Here is a 19,971-nt window from a genome sequence, read left to right as displayed (position 1 = left end):
TGCATAGCGCGGGAATTAATTGAAAGACCGCGTTTCCCTGCTAATTGCTCTTTCCGAATCCTTCAAGGCGACAAGTTGTTCCTCCTTCCAGTTTCTCCTCCCTTCAAAGCAAACAGAATTTTCGCTGAGGTATAAAGGAAGCTAACAGAGGCACTCTTTATCGAACTTTTCTTTATGTTACGCTATCTGGGACATTTTAAGTCGCGTTATATTCTCTGGGATCGTTGAGTCGCGAAACGAACAGTTCCAACCGCAAATTCTGGCGTATTAGTCTAACGCGTTTCACCAAGGAAAATCATCTAATCCTCAAAGGACCTGATCGAAGATCCATCAAATTTTAATCCAGCATGAATCAAGGCCATGCTCGATTAAACACTGCTTATTGTACTAATATTCATCGGGAGTCAACGAACCTCAAAGAGCCAGGCCAAAGGCCCATCAAACTCTAATCGCTTTCTAATCGAGATCGGCAAATTGGTCGAACGTAACACGAAGAACGTCGAAACGACTATTTCAGAAGCGAATGAATCCTATTGGCCCACTAATAAACCAAATTTCAGCCACTCGAATCTCCTAGATCCTGAGAAACACGTCAGCAATCCAGTTGCAAGAGAATATCGTCGTTGGATTTCCATTTTACCTAGAAATTCGCCGTCAGCCGTGTGAAACAAGCTCACTCACCTGAAAGTCGAACTTCCTGAACTCCTGTTGCGTGTCGATGTTCACGTTCCTGGGCACGATGACGGGACAGGTGTCCAGCGAGACCTTCGCATCTGGAGATTCAACGTAGTCCGGCGTGATGGAGGTCAGACCTCGATCGTATCTCAGCTCCTCGTTCAGGATGCCGGCAGATGGACCTGTGGACGGCGCCTGTGCCTGGTTCACGTAGTACAGACACAAGAGCAGAGTCAAGAGAACCACGCAGGCGAAGAACACGCGGCTGGAGCCGCGTCGAAGGATCTTGTACATGGCGCAAAGGCGGGATTTACTTGTGGGCGAGCGTTGCTCGACTTCGATTCACCTGGTGCCGCGATAGACGTCCGATCCCGTGTCGGTGATGCTCGAAGATCGCGCCCCGACTTTGCTGCCGTCGTCTATCGACTTCATGGGACACGTCCGCGCTGACACGATCTGCAAAGGACAAATTTTACGTCTGTTTAGAGCCGGTGGATGCTTGCGATATCTAACCATACGCATTGTACGAATCTCAATTTCTCGTCCATTTTACATTCGCCAGTTGAACAAATGTCAGGGTTCAGTTTGGATTTGGCGCGAGACAGATTCAAAGTAGACTGTCCGTATGTTGCAACTAGGTTAGGATTTTCACCTGGCTAAAAAGGCTTGCGAGCGTATACGTAACGACGACACATTTTGCGTTTCTGGGTCAGTTGCTGAATTGTTATGACGACTGCATTAGATTCGGGTTAGGTGGAAGTGTGGATGTAAAAGCAGGCTCTTGCTAAGTCTGACAGATGGAGAAGCTTGTAGACTGGCGGAAAAGTGTATCCAACGGTGGAATAAAGAATTTCTTTCTTACGAAAAAGTATCTCTGCAGACGTCACCTTTCGCCGAACCTGACAAAATCCTTCGGCAAAGTCTCGCGGAATTTATGGTCGCTGCGCGACATCGCTTTTAATCGTCGTAAACGTATTTGTCACGAGCGGTCAATAAAATCTTTGCACGGACAGATGAAACTTGCAGACGAATGAAAACTATCTCTGGACTGGAATGGAATAAAATAAAAAAAAAAAAAAAAAAAGAAATAAAAAAATGTCAAAATTCCCATTCGAAGTCGCAGTATCGGAACGAAGGCTGACGATTTATCGGGCACGTTCGCGCGTCGCTGTATATTATTGCCGGGAATATCGAGAGTCCAGGAGCGAGATCGAATAGTATCGGAAGAAGAGGAGGAAGGGAAAAGTAAATAGCTTCGGCTATGAATTACGAGGGCATATACAGAGAGAAAGAGGGGGCCACGGGGTTGATTAAACGTCCGCGAAAATTATGACTGACTGTTTCGACTGTCCGCGAAATTGGCCGGCTCCAGCGATCGATACGCGTTCTCGCATCGATGACGAACGCGAGCCGAATTCTCCGCACGAACTGTTTCGATCTCTTCGACGAAACGGCCGCCGATTTTCTTCCAGTTCATCGGATAAATTCCATACACTGTTTTACAGAAATTTTAAGTCCTCTATACTTATGTACATTAATCCGATATTGTTTTACATTTTATCTAGGTCCTTTCTTGCTCTTCCACCTTTCTCTTTTTTCGTCTTTTCGATCATCGATTTCTGCTGTTTCGTCGATCGTCGGAATTCGTGACACCGCAAATGAAAGCGACAGAAACGAAATTCAAAACGTACGATGTCGTGATCTTTGCAGTCGCATAATAGCAAAGAAGGCGAACAATTTCGATAACTGTGATATTTGAAGAGTTGTCGGAGGCCAAGAAGTTTCTGGTCTGATTACAGAGCTGGTAAAAATTTGAGGAGCGCGCGTGACCGCGGATTGAAATCACGAAGAAAGGAGGAACGAGGCGGAGGAAGGGGCGATCCAATTCCAGCGAGAACAATAAATACGACCTGGTGAACCAGAGACACGGTTTCCCAGAAACCTTCTGTCTCCCGACGTAAGGTCGTTTCGCACGCGATAATCGATCCAACCTGTCACCGCGACTCCGCCTGGAGAACCAGTCGCGACTTATACGCTGAAAACCCGAATATCCACTCTGTTCCAACTCTGGTCGAACTTGCCACGAAACACAAGTACCTACTTTCGTAGCAGCGCATCGTTTCGTTTCATCTACTTTTCGTAAGATGAACGATAGTTGCCTGGCAAATAGACCAACGATTGCTTCTATTTCTCCTTGATCTCGAATCTGATCTATTGGCTTGGCAACTAAGTGGTTGCGGATTTTGTCAATACCATCTAATGACAAAATTCGCAATCATTTAGTTGCCAAGCCAATAAATCTAGCTTAGTCCAAGGGAAGTGAATGACGGTGATTTTTAGTACAAGTCAGGTCCGGTTTACAGGCACCTGCATCCACGAACCCAATAAGTTACGATGTTTAGCGTAACTTGAACGCGATTCGAAGCTGAACCGTAGATTTCGCTGTTAAAAAGAGTTCTATCAATTCTTTATTTCTGGCTATAGGAGTTGCACGTGCATTTCTGAGTCTCTACATTTCCTGTAGGCGCATGAAAATCCGCAGTCTAATTATCATCGTGGTTCAACCAGCAGCACGTAAAGTTCAATTTGAAAGAATTAGCCTTATGCACGAAGCGACGATTACCACGAACGGCTTACCTTGCCTTGAAAAATCCCCTCGCTCTCCAACCACGGATCAACGAACGCTCGACCTTCGATTTCGATTCTCCTTGTTGGAGAGGGACGCGGACGAGCGAGATGGTCAGACGGCAGAGGGGTGGAAAAATAGGGGTTGGCGCGACGAGTGGCCGGCCGGATTCAAGCTGCCGTCCCTTTTGTTCGACAAGCAGACGTGTCGAGGGTGCTCTATCGCGATTCACTCGATGCGCTCGACGAAACCGTCGCGAGGACGCGGCCTCTTCGCAACGTGTGCAGTCCGACGCCAACCCATTCAACAGGAACGCGTCGTTTCCTTAATTCGATTTACCTCGCCGTTTTCTCCGCTTTCCCTACTTTCCCTCAAATTTCGTCCCGACCGTTTTTGTTCCTCGAGCAGTGCAGGCTGTTTTCGGAGCCTGGTTCTTCCACCACCCGTCTGAAGGTTCAAAGAGAACGGTTAGCTTTGTGGGTCATTTGTGGGTATAACTTTGTGGGTCACTTGTGGGTCCTCGCTTTGTGGGTCACTTGTGGGTCCTCGCTTTGTGGGTCATTTGTGGGTATAACTTTGTGGGCCAATTGTGGGTACAATTTTGTGGGACATCTGTGGGTTCACACTTTGTCGTGAAATTTGCGCAGCACTAAATACGAGACACGTTTTATCGGCAGGTCTTTGCGTGTACGTTTCGCGAGGTACGTTTGTGGGTCAAAGTCGATTCGCGTTTTACGGGACACACGTACTTGGCGTTCGATTTTTATCAATCGTTGCACGTGTCCAACGACTGAAACGACTGAAGCCATTATGAAACGAGGAAACGTCGTTAACAGCAGAAAATGGACATTTCTTTAAAACAAAAAAACAAAAAAAAAAAAAATAGAGCGACGGCGATAGGAAAGAGCTACGAGCTCGCTGGCAATTATCGTATGCTAATAAACGTCGAAAAGAATCGACTTATCGGCAGCGAAGAAAATCGTTTAGAAGCGAAACGACCGCAACGTAACGCCAACAATCGATGCCCGTAACGGGATTTTTTGCACGCGGAAAATCTCCGTATTGCTATTCGATTTATCGCGAAACCGGCGGTTCTAGCGAACAATACCAATTACTCGTATGTTAATAACGACCAGCGTATATCGAATCCTGCCTGCCCCTCCCCGCCCCAGGCTTCCATTCTCCGCGACGATTCCATAAACAACAGCGGCGTGTGCGCATTTGAATTTTAAAAATAGGCTGATCGCGAGCTCGGACGCGAATCGATGCATTGGCCTCGAATATTTCGGTTCGATTGTTTGTTTACGATGAACAGGATTGCATCCGTCCCAAGTGGAAATTCGAATTAAAAGATGAGGAGCATTCCCTTTTTCTTTTTTTGTACACGCAATATACTTTTTGGTTGAAACAGAGAAGAAAGAGAAATACGGAGAGAGAGATAGATGATTTCTGTGGCGGATCTCACGCTGATTTAATTCGAAGATTTTATCTTGATATTTCCCTTTTAATCGCGGGCTGCGACTCTTTTAATTTTTGATTCGTATCGGCCTCCTGCGTTTACCTTATTTCCGACAGCATGTAATCTAACTAGGAAATGTACGATTAACGATTTGATTTGCCACTGTGTTATCGCAGTTGCGTACGGCGGGATATTATGACACGATAAAATTGATTTTTAGACGGCGATGCGGAATTACGAGATCGACATCTGTTAATGTCAAACTGTCATAACGCGGCTCTGTTACGTGAAAATCACGATAGCCAGTTTGTGCGGTTTCCAAGTCGCGAATCAAGTAAAGCAAATAGCCCTGTGCATCGAACACGGCAAACAGAGAAATCTGAATTTCGATGAAATTACCTTTAATTTCAATTTCTCAACGAAGGATGATACCGACTTATCGTTAACATTTTTCTATTTTAAGACTGTACATTTGATTGTAAATTCTTTTCAACGCCGAACCTTTCAATCGGCAATTTATCGTCGATTTCGTACGTTCGATAAAAATCTACAAATCTTTCGCAATTTTGATTTGCATACAGCTTCTTGAAATTTGTATCTGAAATTGGATGTTTGCCATTATTTGAGGAGCGACGGTACGCAAATATCGCGCGTTTGATCTTCGAGGAAAAAGAGTTTTAAAACGCGGAACGAACCGCAAAGCAAAGGAGTTAAATCGAGGAGAACAGCTGATTCGCTGTTTTCAGTGGAATCGTTCGGTCGTGTCGCTCATCCGACTCGCGTCGCGCGCGTTACGCAACACAAGTTTCCTGGAAACGAGAGTTTCCTCAACGGAGATACCCAACGATCGGTGGACCGCAACCGGCCATCGAAATCTGCGATAACTTGCTGATATACCGTTGGGACAGCTCTTCCTGTCCGCGCCTTACATTTTCCACGTCTTCGACATTCTCACGCTAACGCGTAATTTCAGTATTCTACGATTGCAAAAAATTGTTTAACAGACTCGTACAGTTACCCGTATAATTGCAAAATTCCATTGTACCTTTTATCGATTTCACCAAGTATTTGCTAATTTCTGAAATTATTTCTCAATTGTGAATATTCACAATTATTGGGTTGGCAACTAAGTGATTGCGGATTTTGTAATTGCCACCTAATGATAAAATCCGCAATCACTTAGTTGCCAAGCCAATATGAAACAAAAGAACTGTGCATCTATTGTTTCCATATAAAACGAAAGAAACTTTTAGGACAACCTAATATATACACATAACTTTGTAAGAAAATAACAGATGCACGACAATGTTTCTTCTATTGCAACAGAATGTACATAATCCAATGAAATAATATAAAACAAAAGATACTGTGCATCTATTGTTTCCTCATAAAACGAAAGAAACTTTTAGGACAACCTGATGTCTGCACATAACTGTAACATACCCTAACTTTATAAGAAAATAACAGATGTAACAAAGTTTCTTCTATTGGAAAAGAATGTACATAATCCAATGAAATAATATTAGATTGGCAACTAAGTGATTGCGGATTTTGTAATTGCCACCTAATGAATGTAATTGCCAAGATAATATTACTCTTATTACTATTAGATGCAGTCTGAACAATTGAAATTGTTACACGCTATAATAGGAATAATAAATTGTGTCGCTCGTAAGGAAACGTGTTAAATTGCGCGAAAATGTGTAAATATGAAATTGTAAAACTATGGGAAGAAGGAGCAAAAGGCAGCTCGTAATTTGTCAGTTACTCGATATGTGGTTACGCGAGAGTATTTTACTTTCGTTTACGATACCGTTTTCTTACGCTGCACTGCTATCTCTCAAACGAGCGCAATTTCGCGTCAGCGGCAACGAATACATTACCACGTTGCCGCAGAAACCGCCAAGAATCTATCATCCGTTGCACGAAGAATATCCAGCACATCGAACCAACGAAACCGCCGACAAGCCTCGCTAAACTTACAAACAATATTCTATTAGCCGTTTGAAAAGCACGCCTATTCCTCGCTTCAAACCTTAAACCTTCTCCAACTTGCTCGTTCAAACTTCACGCCACTGCCACGCCAACCAAATCGAACCAATTCAAAGGACAAAATGACAATTTCCACGCGACGAATGGTTGCGCTATCTCGTCATCCCAACAAATCCCCTCAAACCTGTTCGTTCAAACCTCGTAAAACCTTGTCAAACCCGAACGATGCAAACGTATAGACGTAAACGAACGAGTAGAAGAGCCGGAAGAACGCGACGCTACAGTTGTGCAATTACAGAAACGTGCTTACCACTTGGAAAATTACTCGTCTAGCTAAGAGGCCATCAAACGTAGTGCAACTTGGCTGTTCAAACTGCACAGAAGCGTTTCAACGCTGCGAACACCGAAACTCCAAGCAACCGGGCAACTCGAACAACGACTGCGAGAACGCAAGAGAAGTGAACGAATGTTGGGAAAAACAACGACACGCGATAACGTTGCGTCGTTCCTGTTCGCGCCAACTGGCCAGCCGGCTCCGAAGAACGGGTACCGGAAGCGACGCGTTTACTCGCGAGCACGCGGCAGCCGGAAGCTCGGACGCGTGCAGAAGGGACGGAAGGGAACGTTCGCGAGCGAGTACCACGCCGTACTGAACGTTCGCCACGGGTGGAATAGTTTTGACACGCCGGCGGCTACGTCCGCTTCTCCGGCGACGCGACACCGTTCACCGCGCATGTGCCGATATAATCCACGCTCCTACGCGCTGCATACGCGCGACCCACACGTGCAAACGTCCGAGTGAACGTACGGAGTGGCGAAGGGGTTGGTCTCGCTTGGCCCGAGGGTGTTTTGACTCGCGAGCGCCGCTCGTCCGCTCGACCCCGCTTCCTTTTACGGATCTAAGGGGATGACGGTACACGCACAGGGTGTCTGCCGTGATCCGCGCGGTGATCGATGAACAAGTGGCGAGGAAAGGGTGCAGGATTCTTCGACGGAAGCTTCGTTGTCTCGCAAGTTCCAGCTATCCGTGGAATGCAGCGTATACAGAGTTTGGATGTTTTTGTACGATGCGAGGGAGAAAGGCGAAGATTTGTAAGTGCAGGGGTAGTGGGTTGCCTGATGGATCGAAGCGGACTCGGCTAATGAAAGGCTGATGCTTTTTTGGTGTAGCACTAGGGGCGAAAAAAGAGTGGAAAGTCTAGGATTCTTGGAGGCGAATGATGCTTGCAGCGTTGCCGTTTGGCATCTCTGGAATGGATCGTTCAGAGTTACGTTGCTTTCGTAAGGTACGAGCAGGAAAATAGAAGATTCCGAAAAATGGAAGTTAGAAGGAGCATACCGTGAATCGAGTTGGTCTCATCGATGAAAGGCTGACGTAGTCTTCTTAGTGTACAACTGACGAGAAAAGACGTTCAGGTATCCATAGAATGTACATTGACCGTTTTCGAACAAAAATAAGGATGGTTAAGGCGAGTATATTATGAATTCTGTTGGACTCGTGAATAGCAGAATGATATAGTTGTTTTAACGTATGAGTAGTGGAAAAAGAATGAAGAGTTTAGAATTCTTGGATAGCATAGTTGTCTGAAGAGATCCAATATGGTATCCGTAAAATGTACATTGACTGTTTTTGAATAAAAGTAAGAATAGTTAAGGTGAGTATACTATGAATTCTGCTAGACTCAAGGAAAATGATATAGTTGCTTCAACGTACCATTAATGGGAAAAGAATGAAGAGTTTAGAATTCTTGAATAACATAGTTGTCTGAAGAGATCCAATATAGCATTCATGGAATGCACATTGACTGTTTTTGAATAAAAATGAGGATGATTAAGCTGATTATATTATGAATCTGACTGGACTCGTCAATGAAAAGCTGACGTAGTTACATTAACGTACAAATGACGAGAAAAGAAGAAGAAGCTTGGAATTCTTGGATAGAATAGTAGTCTGAAGAGATGTAATATCGTATCCATGGAACGTACATTGATTGTCGAGGGGCTTATTTTTGTATACCGTAAGAGAAGATAAAGAACAAGAGTGGCTAAAGTATGCTTGATACGAAGACTCTCTGTCGAATTGAAAGGCTGACAAAAACTGATTCGACAGTCGGAGGCTGCAGCATCAAAGTTGGAATCAATCGGAGCGGGAAGAGTGTACTCCTTTCGCTAGGGCGACGTTTCGCTACTCATCTTCTCGTCTCTGGGCGGTACTCTCCGTCTCGATGAACATCGAAGTAAAATATCGACGATAAGGAATCCCAGCAACTTGCTTCAAACGTTCTCGAACGAGAGACGGTTGTTGAAGCGAATCAACAAGTTATTCGTAACGCAGTTTTGTTCGCCTGGTGCAGAACTTTAGTCGTTCTCACGACCGATCGATCGGAATTTATCATCGCACTGAGAAAGAGAGGTTTGCCCGGAACAGCGAGCTAGTGTTAACTAATACAAGTTGGCGATAACGTTCTCGGTCTGCAAGTTCTAACGCTCGTGTTAACCTTTCGATCAATGTAATTGCCATTCGATGAAGTTTCAGCACCAGCTAACAGTATCCACGCCTTTGCTATATGAATTTCTTCGAAAATCGAAACGCTGGAAAATGGAAATGCGAATATCTGGTGACAGACACGGCAGACGATACTGGAACGGAGGAATGATATCGAATAGGAGAATGTTACATCGATAGAATGAAAGAGAGTACTATAATGGTAGCGTATACATATGGTAGAATATAGAGGATAGAAATGCTAGAATAATAGTACAATAGAGAACAGTAGAATAGAATGTCATAGGGTGGGGCGCAATAGACGATACGTGAATACAATTGTGCCGCTGTAATTCGACCGAGCAAAGAGAAAACGATGGAAAAGATCTACCTGGTAGTACATCCATCCGCCAAGCTATCCGTGCTAGCCTTCGATCGTATCTCTTAACAGCTGGAACGCTTGTAGACCAGGTCGGACCACGCACACTTTGCAACGAAATTAAGGGATCGCTGGTCCGTCTCTGAATTGCCGTTACTTTGTCGAGAAAGAGATCATACGATAGCCTGTACGAGACCATTTTATACGGCCAAGCTTCTTCTACTGTCTTCTCGCTGCTGAATCAAATTTCCACCAGGAAGCTTTTATACCGCGAAGTTCAGCGATAGGGTGTACATGACTTTTGTCCTAGAAATTGTTCACAAATTCCAACGACTGTGTCGACTTTCACACCCTCTTTTTTGTCTTCTGACTCGCGACCAATTCAAAAACAGACACGTCATCTTGCGAGGAAGAATAGTTGGGATCAAACAAACGTGGACAGTTTCGGCGGCTAACGAAACTTCCTGTGCCCCGTGTTATCGTCTGTGCGACAGGAGCGCGAGCCTGCGATACTCAGCAACCGGTCGAATCTTCGTTCTTCGCTCTAGCGACGTTTTCGATCGCGACTGTCATTTGTCCGAAAGCTACGCACGTTCCACGTGTCGCTTCATTTTCGACAGTCGCGTGGTTTCCTTGAAACGCGACGCCAGACGCGAGGAAAAGAAAGAGAAGGATGAAGCGAGGCAGGTTGGGCGGGAAATTGCATTACCGCGTAATTGCATGCTGGATGTTTATGCGAGGAATTACATCGGCGTGGAATCCGCTGCTTCGCGACGTTATTACTCGATTTACGTCGATATTGCTCTCAGCGAGCCGCGATGGAACTGTCGTCAGCCATTACCGAACGATACCCCCTCCCCTCCGCAAACTTGTCATTATTTCGCAGAATAATGGAACGCCAGCTGTTTGGATTAATCTGACCGCGTCGCCGTTTTAGCCTCGTCGCGAGACCACGTTCCTTTCTCGCTCTTTTATCCGCCAGACCGATTAGAGGCGCTGTCGTGGTCCCAGCATTCTCAGCATCCTGCGACTCGCTGCGAGGTCTGAGAGCTGGCGTTAAGGTTTCAGAACTGTTCGTGGAATCGTCTGCTGGTAAAAGTGAAGCTTTCTTCTCTTCTCAAAATCTTTAATATTTTTGGGAGGACACTCACGAGGCGGTCGACTTACGATGCTGGGAAATTACGTTTCACATTTATGCAAAAGCCGTTAGGTTGGAATAAGTTTAATCTTTTTTTTTTTTCTTCTGTTTGTTGAGGAAGAGGGTTCGTCAGCTACGTGTACGATCGAAACACATTCAGCGGATATTCGGAACTTCGTGGTTCGGGTGCAGCTGAAGTTCGATGATCTATCGGTCATCCGCAAGAACGCAAGGTCTTCAGAGAGCGTGCAGACGCGTGGATTATATGGCAGCGCGTCGGAACTGGAATTTCAGTTGCAACGCAAACTTCAATTTTCAACTTCTTTTTCCAATTTTCGTTCGAACGTTTCGCGTTCACTGGCCGATTAACCGATCGTCAAACGTGGCAGGATTCGGCCAATTCCAAACACCGAGAAGCCTCACTCTCAGCCACCAACGCCTTTTCCTCGCGCGACTCTTCCGAGACCATCGAGCATCGGGCGTAAACAAAGCCACAGAAGGGCCACATCGATGTTTAATTCAATGGACTTTAGGCGTACTTGACCACGTCGCTTAACTTTAATGGAATTCTCCTTGGACTTGCTGAAAACCCAGTCCTGGGCGGCCCACGGACTATCGATTGCTCGTCGTTATTCATTAAAACGCGACGAGAATAGCGACGGTTCGTGCCGCAAGGTCAACAATCGATGCAGCGATCCAGTCGTTTAAAAGCCAATCCGCAATCTTCTGCGTTAGGCTAACTTCGAGCGATTTGCGAAACTCCACGAATCCGCATGCTCCTCGTTTTCGTGCCAATTTTCGACGTGATTTTCTGCTTGCGGCGCGGCGGTAATCGCCGCACATTCGGCTGATTCTACGTAAAACGACGAGAGAAAAATTTCCTGCAACATGTTTTCAGCCGGGAAAAGGAAAATCCACTTGGAAGATTTGACGAGTATTCTTGAAAATTTGAAATTTGGCTAATCGCCGACTGAACAGGAGTGAAATTATCGACACGGGGTTTAAGCTACGTTTAAAAACAAGCCAACAATATAGAATGCAATTTTCTCACAAGGTGGTTCGTTTCCCAGCAAAGAATAATCTTGGAAATGCATCGGGCGTATGTTTGGGGCGCGTGATTAAACGCGCTGAAAATTGATTTCCTTGTAAACGCGGCCTTAAATCGGAGAAATTTCATTTCGCTTCTTTTTCGCTTATTCTAAGGCGCGCAATAATCTCCTGTTGATTGTTTGCACGTAGCTGGCCGGCGCTTGGCCGAGTTAAATCACATAGCCGACGAATCTTCAGACTCGATTTTCTCAGAAACCAAGCGTCCAATGAACAAATTTTATTCCACGTTTTCCACTCAATTCTTGACGTACTTTCGACGTATGTCGCTCTCTGCCCGGTTCTACTACGACTACCACCCCAACCCTGTACGATCCGATATCGTCAAATACGAACAAATTGGAAGCAGAATATAAATAAACGGTACATCTTGCGCACAGTTGTAACGTAACACGGTGACGCTTCTGACACAATCACGTTCTGACAACGTGACGTTGGCAAATATCGCAGCGCGTCAACATAACCTTCGGTCAAGATCTTTAACCCTTTGCATCCTGAATTTTATTTCAATTTTTTTACCAGTAGCTGGCAACGCTTTCAAGTGTTTTGTTTGAAATTTACTTTAACCAAAAAATAAGGCAATTTAGATAAATAAAGGAAGAAAGAGATTCAGTTAAATACCAGTTCCATTCGCACTATTGTTGTAGTTTCTAATTTTCAAGTGTATGATATATCTCGAAACAATTTCCAGGATGCAATCCTCGTTTTCTTTCGCACGTTTCACAAAAAGAGGTGGACATGGAAGAATGTCGAGTGGGACTCGATAAAGGAGCTGCTGAGATAAAAACTGATGTCGAGCCACACTCGACATACGAGTGCAAAGGGTTAAAGTTTCTTCTTAGTTGGACCGGGGTCAGTGGGGCACGGTTGACTTTAACGTTAAATCGCAGCTAAGGAAAGGATATTTCAGAGGCGCGCAGGCAGCCGAATTCAATTACGCGCGCGATGAAACTGTGTTTTTCATGTCTGGGGTTCCGGGCGCGGAACCACGTCACGTCCACTTCGTTTAGGCGAGAAAAAGAGGGTTGGCGAAATTCGCGTTTCAACAAAGGAGAGAAGGGCAGGGTGGCCAGTGGATGCGAGGATTTTTCACGTCGGACGCCGGATATTAGCTACGTAGACGACGCCGTGAATGCAGAGGAGCCCGGCGTGGATGTTGGTGCCAGCGTGGAAAAAATGTTCCATCGCAAACACCGCGGTCGACTTCAAACGGTTCGCGCTGCTCCGAAACGTTCGACTGGTCGCGCGACTGAAAAGCAAATCAGCCGCGGCCCCTTCCACGCTCGGCCCATGTACCGGGTGTGCTTTGCGTCGATTCCACGAAACTGCGGCTTAACACTAGAACCACCGATAGTTAACACGAAGCTGTTTCAGCCAAAATCAGTCAAAATGACCGGTTTAAAAAATACGTAATAATAGAATATTTGTATATTTATCGATTTATTGCTTTCTTACAGAAGCAATTCCATGTTACGTAGCACATTTTTGCTATTATTAATCCATCTGGGATCCCTGAACGAGGCTTGACGCGTTTATAAAATCGTAGAACCAGTCATTTTCACTGCTGTGGTATTTCCAGCGTTAGCATCCAGCGATCCAGCGATCGATACGGAATTTTCCTGATAACTGATATCGTTGTATCGAGTGATACACGGTCAAAATTTGAAAAACGCGTGGCAAGTTGTATAAAACGAGGAAACTGGTTAATTGGGGTTCGATAAACGGATTACAGGACTCCTGTACACTTTGACAAGTACCGGTCATTTTCACTGCTATTGATACAAGTAGCCTCGATACAAAATTATTTTCAGTTCGAATACATAAAGAAACAAAATAAAATTCGTTATGTTATTCTTTCAGTTATCGTTACGAAAGTCATTACATCATTGCGGAAAAGCATATAACACGAAGTGGGAATTTTAAAACAAAATTGTAAAACCAGTCAATTTCACTGGTGTGGTAGTTCCAGTGTTAATCGAGACGGAAGCAAACGATCGTGCAATTACTGTCGAAAATCCAACATTCGATTCGCGCGTCCCTGTAGAAACATCGGTAATTTTCATGCTAACGTTCGCCAAATGCAAATTCTTTCAGAAACAACACTGTCCACTTGCAAAGAACAGAGGATCGCGCTACGTTCTTCGTAAATATTGCGTTGGCAACTAAGTGACTGCGGATTTTGCCATTGTCACCTAATGATAAAATCCGCGATCACTTAGTTGCCAATGCAAAACGCGAACAGTCGAATCTCGTTGATCGGGTGCGAGCGAAAGGTGGAAGGTGAGGCGAAAGGTAGAAAAGCTTTGCGACGGTGGCGAGCAAAGAAAATAGAAAAGGAACGAGCGCGCGATTAAAACTGAGCGCGTCGTGAATAATAAATAGACACGGTGTATGCAGCAGCGTCGACAGACGTCTCAAAGAGACCGTCAGCAGCAGACCTCCGCGCGTCGCCTAATAAATTCATTCTGAATTTCGTGCATCGGCGTATTGCCACTTACTCCGTTCGTTGCGGGGCCACGATGCTTTTAGAATCCCCCGGTTCCGCCTCCACCCCTTTCGCACAGCCTCTCGCCGTGAATCAAATTAGCCAGCCGATTCTAATTACGAGTTTACGGACTTTACCTCGCGCGGCTGAATTTCAAAGTCGCTCTTACCACTGTGCACCCTTTTCGTTGCATTTCTCGGCTGTTTCCATCGTTTCCAACAATCCATCGTTTCTCCTACGATTCGCTCACTCATGAAACCAGAAACATCGTAGAAATCTGCAACTCTGCAAGTCTGCGAGCCGCCATCCTCATTTTCAGACTGACGATATTTACCACACGCAAGACGAAGACACGCGAAAAGTACGTAAAATATCGGAGACACCGTGTCCATGATGTGTATTATGTCGAGAAGCCTCGCCTAAACAGCCGGCAGGCAGCCTCAGCTTTAAGAAACAATCTACGATGTCGGAAATCTTCCAGGGACTTCAATCTCGGCTTAAGCTAAGCTGGATAACGCCCGATAGAGATGGCTACGAAGATAATAGAACGAAAAGAAGATATGAAAAAGAAGGCACGAGAGCTCTGTGGAAATTCTAGCCAGAAGATAACATTCAACGTAGCCAATTTGAAGCCCGTTTAACGAAATGCAGAAGCCAAAACCGAGAAATCAACAGCTTCCACTTTGCCGGAGAAATCGTGTCCCGGACCTGGCTTCGTCTTTATGGAAACTGTCGATTTGCTCCACTGCCACATGAAGCAAAAAGGAATTAGCTCCGATAGATGTTGCGTCCATCAATTATCGAAGATCGACAAAGACAACTGCGAGAATGATCCGAAACCTAAATCAAAGCAAAATCAAAATCATGTGAAACTCAGATACAGTCGATTATGAAAATAGTGCAACGAAATTGCGGACAATTGTATCGTCGATCCACTGGGAGACTTCCAGCAAGGTCGCAGCAATCGATGTAAAATCGCTGTCAATGGGCAGTTTCGTCAGCGACGCTCGTCCAACTCGCAGCGCGCAACGTCGCAGCCGATTCTCGGAAACTAATGGCTGGCTGAGCCATACGGCGTGCCGGTCCAAGACGCCAGCCGCTATCGTTCGAATAATCCCGATAGCGTGCGAGGGAAGGCAGCCATCAAACTTGCCCATGGAGTTTGCCGGATGCAAGACCAAGGCCCGTGAACGAGACACTTGAGAGTTCGGCAACAGACATTCCGTGAGCGTATGGTGCTTTACGAGGATCCTGGTTAGGGCACGGACAAAGGAGAACACGGTACGAGCGGCTGGCAAGAGGAGCTCGCTCGGATCTTCGCATAATTCGCTGGTGAGAAACGAACGAGGATGGCTCGGTGACGCCGGATGGACACGACCGCAGGAAACTTCGCATAAATCTGCGACTCGACCGTGTTTCTACCTAAACTCCTGCGAGTCGGACCTGTGGTTTATGTCTCTCGGGGGTGGGTTACACTGATTTTTAAAGGCTACTTTCGACCAGGGGTCGAGCTTCTCACTTCGCGAAAACTTCAGCCAAGGAGTTTTCCATTTGCAGGTATCTACAGTTATGGTACGAGTGAGTGAAACAGCTGAGCATTAAATTTTCAACAACGTCGACGAAGATGGGATATAAGTCGACCGACGAGGCAAACCTTGGGACACCTGCTTTTTCCTCTAACTGGATCTTCACGGACTCGCGAATTTTCGTCACATTTGAATTCTTCCAACGCGACGATTCGCCGGAATAAAGAGCTCGAAAGTGACCGGTTTCTTGTAACAATTAGTTACAGGCAGCGATGTATCGCCGTACTGTTTAAACGTAGCCAATTTGGTACTCGATCAATTTTTTCGGAGCTCGCCGACCTTTGAACAAATGACGTTGAAACAACGAGAATTCTTAGATTCCATGGAATATACAACGCAATCGAGCGATGAGCCTTTAAATGTTCACGGTCTTCCGTTCTATAGCGATAATTTTACGTTCGACAACTGCGCAAGAAACGGGGCTCGAGCTTTCCACCGACGAGGATATAAAAACGACTCTGTTCCTGGAAATTGAAATCTGAGACGCGTGGAACGCAGAGAGGAAGAACGCGAGTGACAAAGAAAGAGGACTGAGAGTGGACGCGTTCGGCAAAGTTTAAAAGTTCGCGATAAGCTGGGACCTTTAACTCGAAAACGATGATGCTTTATCTCTGCTTTGCGATCAATGAAACTTTCGCCAACGTGCTCGTTACGTTCTTCCGATTAGAACGACACCAAACGCCATATAATTTCCAGCATGTTCGCTCACTCGATAAACGATAATTAAATATACAGGAAAAGTTGAATATCGTTCAAATTACATCGTGTTTGGTCTCGTTCGAATCAGCGAGCCGTCGCAAACACGTTGCTAGAAGCAACAAAATTTTACAACAAACGTTAGAAATAACAAAGTTTCGCTTCCGAACTGGTAACTCGATACCACGTTTCAGCGATATCTGACATCGGATCGTGTTACGTTATTCGATCGCGGTGGTCCGTCGAGTTTCGTGTTGTATCGGGCGAACTTGCCCTCGGCAACGGGAACAAAGATCGTGCAATTATCCAGAGGATCTTTTCGTGCGATTATCGAATGTTTCCTGTGTCGAAATTTTTCTCCTACGCCGCTGTACATGCGCCGGGAACATGCTACCGATCGACGCAAGGTTGGAAAAACAGGAATCGAGTTACATAAATGTTTGTGACACCCGGTATGCAGACCAAGTGGCAGACTACCGACAGCGTATACTTCGTAAGCATGCAGGAAGTCCTTGTTGTCTTCGTTACACAGTGATTGCGGCCTGCCCCGCTTCTCCCTCCGGAGTTCTTCGCGTTTCTCTGTCTGTGGCCGAGCCATAATTTCTTTATGACCGAGGAACGCTGGCCCTCCGCTCGCGTTTCACACCGCAAATATTTTCCACGTAATTAACACTTACATCCAGCCATGCTAAACACCTTGTTGTCCAAAGATCACGATCACCAGAAAGGGATAAAAAATGCCCACTTTTCTTCAACTTCCCGATACATATTTATATCCAAAGGATAGGCAAAGATATTATTTTCACATCGACGTTTCTACGATGGAAGAATCTGTCGCGGAATATCGTGGTAATTTCGTGGAAAGAAGTTGGCAGGATCGATGGGCACGTGTTGCGTCCGCAGATTGCGTTTTAATCGATAAAAAAGATTCCGGCTGCAAAAAATCTACCAGATTTCCATCCTTCGATCGGTCGATATTGTCGTTTCCACGTTTCCTTTGTTCGGTAAGAACCGAGAGGGTTGAGAAGCGAAAATTAGCCGAAAAAAGGTCTCGTTGAGAGACACAGTGGCGTAAAAATATTTGTTGCATAGATGGCGCGAGAGAAGAGGACAGCACGTGCGTCTGCTGAAAGGGTAAAACAACGGTAGGATAGCAATTAACGAGAAACGAGACTTCGACGAGGCTTTCTTGCGGCGAGAATCGAATCGTTAGCGAATGAAAATTACTGGCGACAAAAGAGCGACGGAATAGCTGCAACGACAATCCGGAAACATCGATTAAAATTCTCGACGCCGCAACGCGATCGACGCTTCCATTGTACTCTCCTCTCTCTCTCTCTCTCTCTCTCTTTCTCTTTCATTCTCTCTTCACCCGTTTCCTCTATCCAGTTGCATTTTTCCCCCTCTTTTTCCGTGGTAATGTTAACGTCGAGCCGTTCTAGTCACGGTTTTTCTCGGTGTCCATTAACGTTTCAATTACCAACGTCGCGCACACCTGTTTTTACTCTTTACAGTTCCCTCGATCGTCGACTTATTTCTTCCTCTTCCCAGTTTCCCCGCTTCGTCACGCTTCTCTTCCAGTAATTCCGTTAAATGTTATCGATTCCCGCGAGTTCCGCCACTTGTTTGTTTTCGGCTTCTCCATAGATTTTGCTTCTTTCTGTCTCGCTGGCAACGATCCGTGGCCCGACACAACGTCCGCTGTCTTATCTGTCTTTCGACCAGATTTTTTGCAGCGCAACAAAAACTTTCAACACTCGCGTTAAAACAACATCGTGTAACTAACGGAACCGACTGTAGGTAACACGTGGACCGACGTGGCCACCGAAACGATCTACCAGTTTCTGGTGTTGAATAAAATTTTGAAATTGGTCGATCGCGTTGCCGTAAATGTGCCGAGACGAGCTGTAACTTCGTTTCGTAGGTACACTATCGCCATTTACGTTATCGTCAGCTGCGAAACGCGAGACTGGGAAAATGGAAATCGCGAGTGGAAATATGGAAACGGATGGATAAAAATGGCACCGAATCGAGTTCTATAAGACGATAAACAGGCAGAAGCTTCAACAGGCCGAGCAACGAGCAGACAGCCGACGCAGCGCGAGGCAGAAATCGGTTTACGATAAAAATTCGCTATCGAAAATACGACGGCCGCCAAAACGCATTTTTATCAAGCGAAACGCGCGCGGCGAAGGGAAAAAAAGGAAGGAGCGTGGAACCGGTCGAGGGAGTAATACGGCGACGGAACGAATGTATATTTTTTGGCGAGATTACTGTCGTTTTTCAGCAGCTGTCCGGACCATTCTTGCGAGCCGACAAATGGCGTGCCTGATCACCCATTGCCGCTAAAACTGTGCGTTTCGCGTCCGTTACGAGCGCGTTCGCAGCGAAACGCAGTCACGCGGACTAATGCGCGTGGCAAAATTATTTTCTACGAAATTAACACTTTGACTGTCACGTCGGTCATATATGACCCGCCACGGTTTCTCCTCTGACGCCACGGTGGTCATCGGTGAGCGGAGCGTTTCAACTGCTTACAATCGCAAAAATTGAATGAAAATTCACAATTAGGACATTTTCCATATAACCGATAAATAGAAGATACTTTGAAACAAAAAGTGTCCCATTAAACGATTAAACATTTTTATTAGAACGTCGATAAAAAGAAATGAGAAGAAACGTTGCATCTAACGGTGCACCGTGTTAAAACGCTTTGAACACAAATGTGGCTCATCGATACAATCCGGACGATAGGTGGTCGCCTTTTTGGTCCGATTCTTACCAATTTTTGATCCTAACTGTTTAACATTATTTTATAGCACTCTCTGCAAAATTTTCGCGCCAGGTACGCTTGTCCTTCTTTCCTCTGCATTTCGCGTCGCGATCTTTGTCGAATAAGGATATTTCACGGCTCTGGTGAATGGCACCGTGTAAGGTGCATTGCGAGTGCCATTCTAAAATCTGATACCTTGATTTTTGTTGTTGTTGCTTGTTTATGGAGTATCATCGCGTTTGAAATTGATGTATTTAACGGTAACTCTATAGCTAATTTCGTACACCACTCGAGGGTTCTTCTATGTGTCGTAGAATATGCTATCGTTCGATCCGATAAATCCACAGCACGTTTTCCTCTCTTGTATTCTACCACTACCATTGGTTTATCAGAAACATAATTTCTTTTATCTCTACCATTTCAGTCGAACGTTTCGTCGAAATCATAAAGATAATCGTAATACTGTTTACTAATATCTTCTACACGTTTCAACGATATATTCTGCACGTTTTGCCTACGACGAAGTAACGAATGCGAATGGTTTGTTGAAGTAAACGAAGCCTTGTTATA

General features: G+C 45.4%; 1 protein-coding gene across 6 annotated transcripts in view; it reads right to left on the bottom strand.

The window, feature by feature from the left end:
• LOC117242330 (alpha-mannosidase 2) overlaps positions 1 to 19,971 on the bottom strand; it is a 152,822-nt gene that overhangs the window by 70,794 nt on the left and 62,057 nt on the right. For 3 of the 6 annotated variants that reach the window (XM_033508888.1, XM_033508891.1, XM_033508890.1), the window contains one exon: positions 682 to 1,131. In XM_033508888.1, coding sequence (XP_033364779.1) covers positions 682 to 969 — 288 coding nt within the window. In that variant the 5' untranslated portion in view covers positions 970 to 1,131. Of the gene's footprint in view, positions 1 to 681; positions 1,132 to 3,312; positions 3,656 to 7,062; positions 7,196 to 9,628; positions 9,649 to 19,971 lie in introns of those variants that run through there. The other 3 variants (XM_033508892.1, XM_033508886.1, XM_033508889.1) reach the window with 3 other exon arrangements.

This window comes from Bombus vosnesenskii, unplaced genomic scaffold, assembly GCF_011952255.1.
Source record: "Bombus vosnesenskii isolate JDL3184/JDL3185 unplaced genomic scaffold, Bvos_JDL3184-5_v1.1 scf7180000016274, whole genome shotgun sequence".
NCBI classification, from domain to species: domain Eukaryota; kingdom Metazoa; phylum Arthropoda; class Insecta; order Hymenoptera; family Apidae; genus Bombus; species Bombus vosnesenskii.
This window is presented reverse-complemented; position numbering and strand designations above follow the sequence as displayed.